Source organism: Desmodus rotundus, chromosome 3 (assembly GCF_022682495.2).
Source record: "Desmodus rotundus isolate HL8 chromosome 3, HLdesRot8A.1, whole genome shotgun sequence".
Lineage (NCBI taxonomy): Eukaryota > Metazoa > Chordata > Mammalia > Chiroptera > Phyllostomidae > Desmodus > Desmodus rotundus.
The window spans coordinates 85,389,987-85,405,546 of record NC_071389.1 but is presented as its reverse complement, the minus strand read 5'-3'; the positions used below and the strand labels follow the sequence as shown (position 1 = coordinate 85,405,546).

Genomic DNA, 15,560 nt, shown 5'->3' with positions numbered 1-15,560 from the left:
ACTAGTATGACATCATTTTAGTGAGAGGTGTATCCTTTCCCAAAAATGTCCCAGTTGATTTCCTCCCCTGGCATCCCATCTTATCCAGCATGCTACCTTGTTATTCTTTTGATTTTGTTGATAATTTTCTATGCTGTGCAGAAGCTTTTTTGTTTGATGTAGTCTCACTTATTTATTTTTGCTTTCGTCACTTTTACTTTTGGTGTCACATTTAAAAAATCATCATGAAGATCTGTGTCAAAGAACTTACCACCTATGTTTTCTTGTAGGAGTTTTATGGTTTCAGGTATTATATTTAAGACTTTAGTCTGTTTTGAGTTGATTTTTGTGATTGGTATAAGAAAGATAGTGGTCCAGTTTCATTTTTTAGCATGTGACTGTCTAGTTTTTCCAATGCTGTTTATTAAAGAGACTGTCCTTTCCCCTACCATATATTCTTGGCTACTTTGTAGTGAATTTATTGACCAGATAAGTATGGTTTTACTTCTGGGCTCTACATTCTATTCCATTGATCTATGTGTATCTTTTTATGCCAATACCATTGTTTGCCATCCTGTGGTCCATGGTTATAGTCTACATGTTTTGAGGGTACTCATCAAAGTCATCGACAGTAATGTATTTGCTATTCATCACTTTCTAGGACTCAGTATCAACTGTCTTTCCAGTATTAATTGAGTCCTAGAAAAGTACCTCCAATGCCATGTCTCCTACAGACAAAGCTGAATTCAGAGAAAACAACTCACTGCCCTTTACAGCAACTGTGGTTTCTACCCATATGAAGTTCCCATTAATATTTTTCCATGCAAAACCAAATCAGGAATCACAGAAAATTTCAGGATGCAAATTTATAACCTTTCTTCCTAAGTTCCACTATAGTCTGAGTACAGAGTGATCAACAATATTTGCTTGGCTTGAACATCCTATTAAAAATCCATGGTTTGTATTCCTTCATCACAGAGAATAAGGTGAACTTGTGTTTACCTCTAAAACTTATATACCCAACAAATAGCCACATTTAAATATATAGCAAGTTAAAATAATATTAATATTGCCTGATTTATAGTCACATGTCCATTGTGCTTTTTTTACTTTTTCTCTTTTTAATGAGAAAAGGAGAGGTAAAAGTAAAAAGTAAAAGTAATGTAAAAACAAACGTATAACAGTAATATAAAATAAAAATCTAAAAGTAAATTGTATTTCTTTGACTTCTATTTCTTTTGTTTTAATGAAAAAGAGTTAGCACCAGAAAAGGAGAGGTGAAAGTCAATGGCAGAACAATAATTCTGGCAGACTGAAAAATGGCACCTAATTACCCCTGAAGCCTGTGAATGCTACCTTAGATGGCAAAAATGTATCAGTTTTATCTTAAAATAATAATTCTATTAATGTAACTCAACATATTTTTAAATATTAAAAAGTGAGAAGCATATAATTGTTTTCAATAGTCACATAAAAATCCAACATCCATTCTTGATTTAAAAAAACTCTAACCAAACTGGGAAGATGGGAACTTAATACGGTAAAGAGCATCTACAAAAAAAATACTGCTAAAATCATACTTAATGATGAAAGACTGAATACTTTCTCAAGATTAGAAAATACTCTTCTATTCACATTGTACTGGAAGTCCTGTCCAATGAAATCAAAAAGAAATAAAAGGCACCTGGTCGGACACGAAGAAGCAAAAATAAATTTATTTTCTAGGTGACATGATAATCTATATAGAAAAATCTGATGAATCTTCAAAAAAATACTAGGACTATTAAGTGAGATTAAGCAAAGTTTAGGATGCAAGATTAATGTACAAAATCTATTGTATTTGTATATACTAGTGATAGATAATCAGAAATTTAAACTTAAAAAATAAAAACATTTCCAATAGCACTAAAAATATGAACTACATAGGGATAGATTTGACAAGATATGTAAAAGACCTATACACTGGAAAGTATTAAACATTGCTGAGAGAGAAAAAGAAGACTTAAATATAGAAAGAGGTATACCTTTTTTATGGGTCTTAAGACTCAATGTTGTTAAGACTCCATTTCCCAAGCTGATTGATAAATTAAATGCAATCCCAATCAAAATCCCAGCAGGCTTTTAAAACAGAAATTGACAAGCTGATTCTAAAATTCACAGGGAAAATCAAAGGACATAGAATAGTCCAAAGTATTCTGATAAAGGAGGACAAAATTGGAGGTCAAACATGATTTTAAGACCTTCTATAAAGCTACAATAATCAAAACATTGTGGCATTGGTGTAAAAACAGAAGATCAAAGAAACAAAGAGTTCAGATATAAACTCACACTTATATGGACGACTGATTTTTGACAAGTGTGAAAAGTCAATAAAGTGGAGAAAGGGTGATTTTTTCAACAAACAGTGCTGAAATAATTGGATATCCATTTGAAAAACAAAAACCAAATGCCCTTTGATTTATACCTTCTATCACATACAAAAAAAACCTCAAAAAGGATACTACACCTAAACAGAAGAGCTGAAGTATAAAAATTCTAAAAGAAAATAGGAAAAATTTTCTGTGACCTTGGGTTAGGTACTAATTTAGAAAAGACACTAAAAGTGTGATCCATAAAATAAAATGTTGATAATTGGACTTCATCGAAATTAAAAACTTCTTTAAAAGAGTATTCTTAAGAAAATGAGGCAGGAGAGAACCAAGATGGCGGCATAGGTAGACATACTGCACCTCCTCACACAACCAGAACTGACGGAAAATCAAACGGCAAGGAAGTTCGACACCAAGGAAATAAAAAATAAACATTCATCCAGACCCGTAGGAGGGGCGGAGACGGGCAGCCAGGGTGGAGAGGACTCGAGTTGCTGTGGTGGGACGAGACTGGCTGAGTGTGGGACAAACGGGGCAGGCAGTCAGACCACTAGCAGACTCTGCAGCCCCACATTTGCACACAGATAAGCCGAGAGGGCCGGACTCAGAGTGGTGGAGAAGGGGGCAGGCCGAGCGGTGGATAATACCCCGTGGCCCCACACTCATGCACAGATAAACTGGGATGAACTGTGGGTAGCGAAGCAGACCAAGTAACCCAGGGCTCCAGCGCCACAAATAAAGCTGCAGCCATCTGATTGAAAACGCCCGTGGGGGTTGGGGCGGCAGCAGGAGAGACTCCCAGCCTCACAGGAGAGGTCGTTGGAGAGACCCACAGGGGCCTAGAGTGTGTACACTCTAGGGAGCAAGCACCAGAGGGGCTCAATTTGATTGTGGGTAGTGGAGGGAGTGGCTAAGACCCGGTGGAGAGTGGAGTGGGCGCCATTGCACCCTCTCAGCACCCCCCCCCACGTACAGTGTCACAGCCCAGCGACCAGTGTTATCCCGCCCCAGTGAACACCTAAGGCTCCGCCTCTTTAAGTAACAGACCGCCAAGACCAAAAAAAAAAAAAAGGCCCAAATGACAGGACACTTCAAAGCTCCAGAAATAATTCAACTAAGCAGCGAACAGATAGCCAACCTATCAGATGCACAGTTCAAAACACTGGTAATCAAGAAGCTCACAGAATTGGTTGAATTTGGTCGAAAACTAGATGAAAAAATGAAGCCTATGCTAAGAGAAACAAAGGAAAATGTACGGGGAACCAATAGTGATGCGAAGGAAACTGAGACTCACATCAACGGTGTGGACCAGAAGGAAGAAAGAAACATCCAACCAGAAAAGAATGAAGCAACAAGAATTCGGAAAAATGAGGAGAGGCTTAGGAACCTCCAGGACATCTTGAAACGTTCCAACATCCAAATTATAGGGGTGCCAGAAGGAGAAGAGGAAGAACAAAAAATTGAAAACTTATTTGAACAAATAATGAAGGAGAACTTCCCCAGTCTGGCAAAGGAAATAGACTTCCAGGAAGTCCAGGAAGCTCAGAGAGTCCCAAAGAAGCTGGACCCAAGGAGGAACACACCAAGGCACATCATAATTATATTACCTAAGATGAAACAGAAAGAGAGAACCTTAGAAGCAGCAAGAGAAAAGGAGACAGTTACCTACAAAGGACTTCCCATAAGACCGTCAGCTGATTTCTCCAAAGAGACCTTACAGGCAAGAAGGGACTGGCAAGAAGTAGTCCAAGTCATGAAAGGCAAGGACCTACATCCAAGATGACTCTATCAGCAAAGCTATCATCTAGAATGGAAGGGCAGATAAAGTGCTTCTCAGATAAGGTCAAGTTCAAGGAGTTCATCATCACCAAGCCATTATTATATGAAATGTTAAAGGGACTTATCTAAGAAAAAGAAGATCAAAAATAGGAACAGTAAAAATGACAGCAAACTCACAGTTATTAACAACCACACCTAAAACAAAAACAAAAGAAAACTAAGCAAACAACTAGAACAGAAACAGAACCACAGAAATGGAGATCACATGGAAGGTTATCAATAAGGGATTGGGAGGGGGAGAGAGGGGGGAAAGGTACAGAGAATAAGTAGCATAAATGATAGGTGGAAAATAGACAGGGGGAGGGTAAGAATAGTGTAGGAAATGTAGAAGCCAAAGAATTTATAAGTATGACCCATGGACATGAACTATAGGGGGGGAATGTGGGAGGGAGGGGGTGGGCAGGATGGAGTTGAGTGAAGGGGCGGAAATGGGACAACTGTAATAGCATAATCAATAAATATATCAAAAAAATACGTCTATAAAAAAAAAGAAAATGAAAAGACTAGCCACCATCTGAAAGAACTTATACCCAGAATATATAACAAATTCTCAAAACTCAATAAAAAGAAAACAACCCAATAAAAATGGGCAGAGATTTGAACAGACACTTCACCAGGAAGATATATGGATGACAAGTCAGCATGTGAAATGATATTCAATTCAACATGATTAAGAGGCAAATTAAACTTGTAATGAATACAACTGCACACCTATTAGAATGTCTAAAAGACTGACCATACCACGTTTGGCGAGGATGTTGCAACTGAAGCACTCATAGCCTACTAGTGGGTATGCAACATGGCACAACCACCTTGAAAAAAACTTTGGCAGCTACCTAAAAGATTTAATATACACTACCCTATATATCAGCCACCCACTTCTGTGTGATTCAAGGAAATAAAAACATGTGTTTACACAAAGATGAACATTCATAACAGCTTTATTTGTGATAGCCCTAGACTGGAAACAACCCAAATGTCTGTCAAATGGTGAAATGATGAACAAATTGTGGTATAGCCACATAGGGGAATACTACTCAGCAATAAAACAATCAGTGAAATTAATGCAACAACGTAGATGAATCTCAAAATAATTAGGCTGAGTGTAAGATTCTATTATATAAAATTCTAGGTAATGCAAACTAATCTATGGTGAAAATAGATCAGTAGTTTTCTGGTGGTGTGGGGGCAAAGAGGGATGGGAGGGGGGAGAAACAAAGGTATATAAGAAAAATTTCAAGGGTGATGTATATCTTGACTGTGATGATTGTTTCCCAGTTGTATATATCACAAGGTGTGTCCCAGAAAAAGTCCAGCCATCGTTAATACAATGACAATGGTTTGCATGACACTGATGTAACCTGGCAGCCATGGAAGGGGGACAGGAATGCATGTATGAACAATGATGACAGCATACCAGTCAGTGGGGGGCGGTAGATGCCACTGAGCGAGCTTGTGTACTGTGTGGCCATAGGATTCAAAATGATTGAATGCGTAGAGCAACAAATCTGCAACAAATTTTGCCTTAAGTTTGAACATTCCTCCACGGAAACCATTCGGATGATTCAGGAGGCCACAGCTATGGGCAACTGGGGATTGGCAGCTTCATCACACAACACACCTGCTCATGCATCACACACATCTTTCTGGTATAGTTTTCTGGTGAAACTTTCTGAGCCCCCTTAGAGCCCAGATTTGGTGCCCTGTGACTTCTGGCTTTTCCCAAAACTAAAATCACCTTTGAAATGGAAGAGGTTTCAGACTGTCAGTGAGACTCAGGAAAACATGATGGGGCAGCTGATAGCAATTGGGAGAACTGTGTGAGGTTCCAAGGTACCTACTCTGAAGGGGACTGAGGTGTCATTGTCCTATGTACAATGTTTCTTGTATCTTCTTCAATAAATGTCTCTATTTTTCATATTACCTTCTGGATAGAACTTATATATGTTAAAATATCAAATGGTACATTTTAAATGTGTGCAAATTCTATGGAGGGTAAGTCTAATTTCTCCTCCCAAGTGAGGAGATGTCCACTTCCAAGTGGGAGATCATGCTACCTGATTGCATGGTACAGTCAGCACCGTCATTCTCCTGTATGCTGCTGCTTTGCTTGCCTGGCTCTCTGCATGGGCTGTTGGTGCCCTTCAAGATAGTACATCAGGTCCTACATAGTAAACCAAGGATCTCCATATACTTAGGCTCAGGTTTTAGCCTTTTGTCCTCAGCTCTATACACAGAAGCACTGTGTATGAATATATTTCACTGGTGCTTTGGTCATACCTGGAAAAACTCTTTCTGTCTTTGGGTATCCTTTTCCCCCAAGAGTTGGGTCTTTATTTTCCCAATCCTAGAAATACAAAAGATTTAGTCCATGCCATTTCTCTGATAATAAGACGTGGTAGACTAAGGCTTGGTAAACAGAGGACCGACCTATTTAATAAATATTGTCATGACTTCTTGGGTTGGACAACTTCTCATTTTTACCCCTTGAAAACAAAAGCATGATAGCTTTGGACAATAAGGCAGAGGTTTCAAAATGACACCCTACAAATTATAGCCTGAGGCAGATAGATGTTTTTTTTGATCCATATGATATTTAAAATATTTTTGAATTATTGCTAAAATTTTAAAAGGACAATTCCCTATAAAAATTTAGATTTCCCTCTCTTTAAAAAGAGATCTGACATCATTGCTGCAACATTCTCACATGGCGACATTTGGCAAGATCTGAACAGCAACTTCTTCCTTTAGGCAGGGAATGGGGTATGTGATCTTTGGTTTGTCTGAATGCACATTTACTGGGCTTCCATCATGTCACATGCTTGCCTGACTCTCCCATAGCATTTGAGGTTGTAACCCCTACAACAGAATTGCCTTTACCTTAAGGATCTGTTTACCCTCTATAGCAGGCTGAGTAATGGCCCCTGAAAATATCCATATCTAATATCTGGACTCTGTAGATACTTCCTTACATGATAAAAGAGATTTTTTAAATGTGATTAAATTGAGGATCTTGATCTGGAGAGATTATCCTGGATTTTGCATCCGGGCCCTAAATGCAATTACAATTGTTCTTACAAGAGGGAAGAAGAAGGAAATGTGATGACAGGAAAAGGCAATGCGGCCATAGAAGCAGGTGGAGAAAAGCCAACGTGACGAGAAGGGCCATGAGCCAGGGAAGGAGGACAGCTTCCAGAAGATGGTAAAAGCAAGGCAAGGGACTCACCTTTGGAGCCTCTGGAGAGGGCATTTCCTTACAGTTCACCTTCATTTCAGCCCAGTGAAACTGATTTCAGATTTCTGACTTCCAGAACAATGGGAAAATAAATTTGTGTCATTTGAAGCCACCAAATTTGTGGTAATTTGTTACAGCAGTCACAGAGCACTAATGTACTCTCCCTGGATAGGAATGTGAGTTTGAGTGGAGACTATCTTAATTGAATTTACCCTCCTACAGGCAACAGGGAAACCCATTAGTATCTCTTTTGCTAAAAGCCATATAAACAAAACACAGTAAACTTCTAGCAGGCCAGTCGAATGCTGCGATCCTTCCTGTAACACTATTGCGCATTGTCCTATGTTAAAGCAGTTCACAGCTCAGGGGTATTGCTTTTAACAGGTTATCCCCAGGATCATGTTGGGTTTACTCATACAGAGTGATCAATTCTCTACCCACCATGTAAATGAATAGAAGAACACCTAAATATCACTTTCTAGGTTTATTACTATCTACTTTGCTTCATCACCACTGGAACCTACAAGGGGAAAAGCTGATTAAATAATCTGAGTTGCTAGGAAAGAATCCCAAATACTCATACAATGAGATAGATGTGTAACAGTGAGAAATTGTAACCCACTCCATCATTCTTTTGCCATCATTTCTGTAAGTGCTGACTCTGACTGATATGTAGCTTGTGGATAAACAGCATGTTTGTATAAGAATACTAGGAACTAATTTCAAAAGATACAGACTCCAACCTTCAGGCATCCCAGCTCCAGGAGATTTATTGACCTTCATCTGTGGAGCCAGGATGACATGAAGCCAGGATGACGTGAATCCAGAAGGACTAAACCAGGATGATGCACACTGGACTGTCTCTTGTCTTATAAGAATGGACTGTGCTTGTCAGCACATAGATAACTTTTCAAACCCCTCCCTTGATTTCTTTGTTCTGTTCCCCTCTCCCTCCTTATAAAATCCTCCGCCTCCACTGAGATGTGGAGATGAGTTTTGAGACATGAGTCCCCCATCTTCCAGATGGCCAGCATCTGAATTAACCACTTTCCTTTATGACGGCACCTGCCTCTCAAGTATTGACTTTTGTAGCAGCAGAAGCTGGACCTGTGTTCAGTTATAGATGGATGATGTGGAGAAAGCTAGATCACATTTGAATTTATCTATTCAAATCCTCCAATGAATCTATAAAATATTGGTTTATAGAAGTCACTTTTAGTCATAAATTTGAATTTCTTCTCTCAGTTTAGAAGAGAGAAATAAACATTTGGAAGACTTAATTAAGAGGCCCAGAGATAGAGTCAGAAAAGCAAGGTAAGTTTTTTTTTTCTTTTTATAAATAATGTCTTTAACATTAGAATATATGTATAATAATAAGCAATAATTAAATGTTTTTAATTTTTATTTATTGATTTTAGAGAGAGGGTGGAAAAGGGGCAGAAACAGAGAGGGAGGGAGAGGGACGAAGAGAGGGAGAGAGAGAAACACCAATTTGTTGTTAAACTTATTTATGCATTTGCTGGTTGCTTCTCGTCTGTGCCCTGACCTGGGGATAGAACCTACAACCTTGGTGTATACAGACGATACTCTAACCAACTGAGCTACTGAGCTGGAGCCTAAGTCATATATTTTTAAAAGCTTTTCTTCTTATCTCAATTTAAGATAAACAAGCTATTATATGAATGTGCTTGTTTTTTGTTTGTTTGTTTGCCTAGCACAAAATAGTTTCTTGATAAATTTTTTGTGTGATCTGAATTGAAAAGCCAGATTCCCCGCCCTCATGGAACTTCTGATCACTTCGAAGGAAGACACTATAAAGATTATGAGTTAAGATTTTGTCTGCAGTAAAACAGCTTACTCTGCTATAAATATATAGCAGACAAGATTTTCTTACACTAATGTTAACTCTTGTCAGCATTTGATACTATAAGATATATTTACTAAGATAATGGGGTTAAGACTATAGTAGGATTTTAAAATCAGACTGTTCCTGGCCTAATTCCTGAGGTGCTAACATTTACTAGTTCCCAAAATGAGAGTGAGTTTTCCCCATGTGCAGAGGTTTGAAGAACTCGTTTCATGACTCATATCCCTTGGCCAGATCCAATATATACATAAAACATAGTTGTATTTGCAAATGGTATGCTAAACAAACATGACCCATGATATAATCAAAATGCAAATTTAATGTCCACTAGCTTTAGTTGGTGGACACTATCTGCCCTTGGAAGTCAGTTTCTGCTCTCTTTGCTCACAACCTCCTCCATTTACAGCAGGAGAGAGGGGAAGTAAGGCTGTAGGACATTCTTACATGGCTGGTTGGCTACAGAATCTCTGGGCTTGGCAAATGGCTAAAGCTGACTCTCTGTCTTTGGAGCTCACCTTTTCTAAAGACCTCTGTCCTACAATTCCCTTGACTCAGGCTGATGCATCTGTCCTCCAGTGGTTACTTGATATTTCTTCATCAGCCCTAAAGAATTGGGCGTTCCCTTTCAACTAGCTTCTTGCTGCTGGTCCCCTTGCAGGCAGCCTTGGGCAGAGCCCAGATAACTCAGCTCTCACCTGCATGGTTCTTAAGAAACTATCACATACATCCTTTGTTCTGATTACAACCTCAAGGAGACTAGGCCACCCCAATGCAGCCCCCCTGTCCTTGTGCTGCCACGTCTTGCTTTATTTCATTTTCTCAGGCATGAGTGCATCATATCCTGTTTCCCAATTTTAGGAAAAGAATTTCAAAGGTCTTTAGGTGATCTCCTAGAAACCACTCACAAGTGGTTAGGTAAAAGAGGTAGAATTACTTGGGGTTAATGGGAGCTCACAACCTGACAGAGTCAAAGAACTCTCTTCTCTCCTCTTCCCCACTCTCTGCCAAGATTTTTCTTACACTAATGTTAGCTGTGGTGTTACACTAATGTAAAGCCGTGGCTGATAAAGGAGGAGGAGAAGTTCTACTTTTGAATGAAGATTAAAGGGTTAATATTGAAGACTGGATATTCTGCTTACTGAATTGAGATTGTGTTTATGCCTCACGGTGAGGACTGTTACCTTAGAGTAAGTAAAAAAAATCATTGTGCAGTCAGCCAATGGCGAAGGAAAAGCTTCCTCCCTGAGAAACAAAAGTCTAAAGTAGAAGGAAGAGGCAGACATTAAATCTGCATTTTGATTATATCATGGGTCATGTTTTTTTAGCATACCATTTGCTAATACACTTATGTTTTTTAAAAAAACCCTTAGCATATTTATGCTAGTATTTGCAAAGTGATAGGTTAACTACAATTTTTTTAAATATATTTATTGATTATGCTATTACAGTTGTCCCATTTCTGCCCCTTCACTCAACTCCATCCTGCCCACCCCCTCCCTCCCACATCCCCCCCCCAATAGTTCATGTCCATGGGTCATACTTATAAGTTCTTTGGCTTCTACATTTCCTACACTATTCTTACCCTCCCCCTGGCTATTTTCCACCTATCATTTATGCTACTTATTCTCTGTACCTTCCCCCCCTCTCCCCCTCCCACTCCCCTATTGACAACCCTCCATGTGATCTCCATTTCCGTGGTTCTGTTCCTGTTCTAGTTGTTTGCTTAGTTTGCTCTTGTTTTTGTTTTAGGTGTGGTCGTTAATAACTGTGAGTTTGCTGTCATTTTTACTGTTCCTATTTTTGATCTTCTTTTTCTTAGATAAGTCCCTTTAACATTTCATATAATAATGGCTTGGTGATGATGAACTTCTTTAACTTGACCTTATCTGGGAAGCACTTTATGTTCCCTTCCATTCTAAATGATAGCTTTACTGGATACAGTAATCTTGGATATAGGCCCTTGCCTTTCATGACTTGGACTACTTCTTGCCAGTCCCTTCTTGCCTGTAAGGTCTCTTTGGAGAAATCAGCTGACAGTCTTATGGGAAGTCCTTTGTAGGTAACTGTCTCCTTTTCTCTTACTGCTTCTAAGATTCTCTCTTTCTGTTTCATCTTAGGTAATGTAATTATGATGTGCCTTGGTGTGTTCCTCCTTGGGTCCAGCTTCTTTGGGACTCTCTGAACTTCCTGGACTTCCTGGAAGTCTATTTCCTTTGCCAGACTGGGAAAGTTCTCCTTCATTAGGTTTTCAAATAAGTTTTCAATTTCTTGTTCTTCCTCTTCTCCTTCTGGCACCCCTATAATTCGGATGTTGGAATGTTTCAAGATGTCCTGGAGGTTCCTAAGCCTCTCCTCATTTTTCCGAATTCTTGTTGCTTCATTCTTTTCTGGTTGGATGTTTCTTTCTTCCTTTTGGTCCACACCATTGATTTGAGTCCCAGTTTCCTTCGCATCACTATTGGTTCCCTGTACCTTTTCCTTTGTTTCTCTTGGCATAGGCTTCATTTTTTCATCTGGTTTTCGAACAAATTCAACCAATTCTGTGAGCTTCTTGATAACCAGTGTTTTGAACTGTGCATCTGATAGGTTGGCTATCTCTTCCTCGCTTAGTTGTATTTTTTCTGGAGCTTTGAAGTGTTCTGTCATTTGGGACTTTTTTTTTTTTTTTTTTTTTTTTGTCTTAGCGCGTCTGTTACTTAAAGGGGTTGAGCCTTAGGTGTTCACTGGGGCGGGGTAACGCTGGTCGCTGCGCTGTGACGCTGTACGTGGGGGGGGTGCTGAGAGGGTGCAATGGCGCCCACTCCACTCTCCACCGGGTCTTAGCCACTCCCTCCACTACCCACAATCAAACTGGGCCCCTCTGGTGCTGGTTCCCGAGTGGGTGGGCTTGTGCACGCCCTAGGCCCCTGTGGGTCTCTCCAACGACCTCTCCTGTGAAGCTGGGAGTCTCTTCTGCTGCTGCCCCAACCCCCAGGGGCGTTTTCAATCAGAGGTTTGAGGCTTTATTTCCCCCGCACTGGAGCCCTGGGTTGCGTGGTCTGCTTCTCTCCCCACCGTTTGTCTGGTTTATCTGTGCACAAATGTGGGGCCGAGGAGTACTATCCGCCGCTCTGCCTGCCCCGTTCTCCGCCACTCTGAGTCCAGCCCTCTCGGTTTATCTGTGTGAATGTGGGGCCGCAGGGTCTGCTAGTGGTCAGACTGCCTGCCCCTTTTGTCCCACACTCCACCAGTCTCGGTCCTGCCACAGCAACGTGAGTCCTCTCCACCCTGGCTGCCCATCTCCGCCCCTCCTATCGGTCTGGATGAATGTTTATTTTTTATTTCCTTGGTGTCGGACTTCCTTGCCGTTCGATTTTCTGTCAGTTCTGGTTGTGCGAGGAGGTGCAGTGTGTCTACCTACGCCGCCATCTTGGTTCTCCAAAGCTAAAGTTCTTCCAATTTTTTTTTTCTTAATATGAAACGGTATGATCTGATGCTTGGCCTGTCACAGATGCTCAGTAATTGCCAATTTAAACTGAATGTGAATCTTCTGAGTTGCTGAATCTGTGAAATATTTTTTCTAGAATTACCTCAAAATAAGAAAATTTACATATATACGTACACATTTTTCCCTGGTTCAGATACTTGTTTACTGTATAAATAACATGGGGCCTATTTTCACAACAAATTTGAGGCCCATTTGTATAGATTAAGCTTGGCTTTGAAGCAAGGGGGTGAGGTGGAGCAGAAGAGTAATTAAGGCTCTTTCTTAGAAAACTTAAGACTTACATCAGCCTTCAGCCACCACTGTCCATGAAGCCTTTCATTAACCGAATGACCACACTGAACTCAGCATGGGAACACGCTGGAGACTACCTCTGCATCATCTCAAAATTATGATACTGCTTTTGCCAATAATCTTCAGGAGAGGAAAAAGTGGGATATACAGAGAGAAAAGTAGATGCTTTAATAGCCTTACATGTCTTATTTTTGCCCCTAGTTCTTAATCACTTTCAAGGAAATTTGTTAGGTTCTCAAGTCATAGCCAGAATTTTATCCTAAGTAAATCTATGAGAATGTTAAAACATAATGAGACTGTGACTCAATATATTTACTTAATTTACAGTGAAAATGATTCATACATACTGAAAAGCTTTATCTTAATCTTTTAGGGTCTTATAGTTCTACACCAAATGTCAGTTTCTCCTTGAGTGAAGGAAAGAATATATTAAATAACAACATATTTGGTTCACTATATATTTTAGCTCTCCACACCACCACCACCTCTTTTATATATATTTTCCTCTTCTATTTCCTACAGACCAAGAAGATTAGAAAATCATCCAAAATTCATGACCATGGTAGGTCATAATGATGACCATTATAATGATGATCATTATATCATCATATTATATAATGATTATATCATCACATTATATAATAACATGGAATGTTATATTGCCATGTATTTTGACAATAACACAGGAGTAGATATTAATTCCTGAAGTTACATTTCAGTAGTGTTCAGCTTAGCTTTTCCCCTCTATCCTCAAATGAGGGCCCCTTTGACCTCTGATCATAGTTCATCCTGTGATTGGAAGCCCCTCCCTCTAGACCTTTCCTTAACTCCATCCCCACAGCTACTGCTTCACATGAAGCCCTCATCATTTTTCTTTTGGCCAGCCACAGTCATCTTTTAATTGGAGTTTCTGCCTCCAGTTTTGCTCCCTGCCTTCTCTCTTCCACAGAGTAGAGAGAGTGCTATTTCAGAAGCAAAATGTGATTATACCCTTCCCCTACATAAACCCTTCAGTGATTCTCAGTTGCATTTAGGATCAAATCCAGTCTTCTTAGCCCAGCACATAAGGTCCTCTATGGTCTAGCCTTTTCCTTCCTATCCAATCTTCTCATTCACTGCTTCCTCCTTGTCATTATACACACCAACCATGTATAACAACTTGAAACTTTCTAAACATGCATTATTTTTATGCCTTCTGGTTATTGCCCATGCATCTTCCCCTACCTGGAATGTTCTCTTTTGACTCCTTTCCTCCCCCTTACCTCAGTTCCTACCTCACAAGTACCTGCCCTTCAAAGCTCCATTTCCTCTATGAAGCCTTTCCTGCTCTGTCTACCAGATGGAACTGACTTGCTTTCTCCCATGTTTCCACACTGTAACCTCTGGTGCAAAAACACCCCTAACATTTCATTACAGTTCTCTGCTTACCTGCCCCTTGACTAGAACTCTTTTAGTGCAGGAATTGTCTCACATTTATTTTGGTATCCCCAAGCACCTATTCCATTATAGGTGCTAAACAGGAGTGAATATCAGACTGGCTTGGGGCCCAGGACCAAAGTTACACTCGCTAGTGTAATTTCTAATAGAAGATACAGCTGCCGCTGCCGCTGACCCTGTCCGGCCCAGGCCATGGATATGTATTCATAAATTTCATGGCCTACTTGTGACACAGCTCTGTGGAGGAGGAGTACAATCAAAGGTCTCCACTCTGTATGCCCCACTGAGATCCAGCTGTTGCAATAGTTGAGTTATGAGGACATCTTAATACTACCGATTCTTAGTTATACTGTGCTGGTGAGTCATTTCATGGTTTATTAGATGCTTGCTTCTATTCCTTTTTCACCATTCTTCCAGCTGGCAGGTAAGTCAAGGAAGATGAAACACAACCAGCCTTGTTCCTTATCATGTTCCTTAATGGGAAAAAGCTGAAACAAACAAAAATAATGATTAAAATATAGTATTGGTATTATTTATTACCATCATCTATCTAAAGCTTTTCCTTGTATCACTTTTCCATTTGTAATCAACATCAGCTATTCTGTCACTGAATGCCTGTCTTTCTTGAAAACTTAACATTTTTTCCTTTTATTTATAGATGCCAGATATCTTCGAAGGAAATAAAAATGATTTAGATTAAACAGGACTGAAGATTAAACATTAATCATTTTTTCAACCACTCTAGGAGCAGAGTCACTATAGTACCCAAATCAACTTGTACAAATGGTACATTAAAATTGCATAACTGATGAAATTCTACATTCTAAAAAATGTGATTACTTTCTAATTTCGTCCTGTAAACAAACATATTCTACTTTAATAAAACTAGATGAATATAACAACTTATTTTCCAAATGTCTATTTTCATTTTCACAGAATGTCACTACCATATTATCAGGTCTTTAATGACACATAAATATAGTCATGTATCTCATTTCAGCCTTCTTTTCCCCGCTGTAGGACATCCTTTTTCTTTCTAGGCAGGTAGGCTCTGCC

General features: G+C 39.6%; 1 protein-coding gene across 3 annotated transcripts in view; it reads left to right on the top strand.

The window, feature by feature from the left end:
- CAGE1 (cancer antigen 1) overlaps positions 1-15,338 on the top strand; it is a 57,274-nt gene extending 41,936 nt beyond the window's left edge. For all 3 annotated transcript variants that reach the window (XM_045189172.2, XM_024552370.3, XM_045189174.2), the window contains 2 exons: positions 8,668-8,736; positions 15,163-15,338. In XM_045189172.2, the coding sequence (XP_045045107.2) occupies positions 8,668-8,736; positions 15,163-15,199 (106 nt within the window). In that variant the 3' untranslated portion in view covers positions 15,200-15,338. The remainder of the gene's footprint in view (positions 1-8,667; positions 8,737-15,162) is intronic.
- Positions 15,339-15,560: the final 222 nt, after the last annotated feature.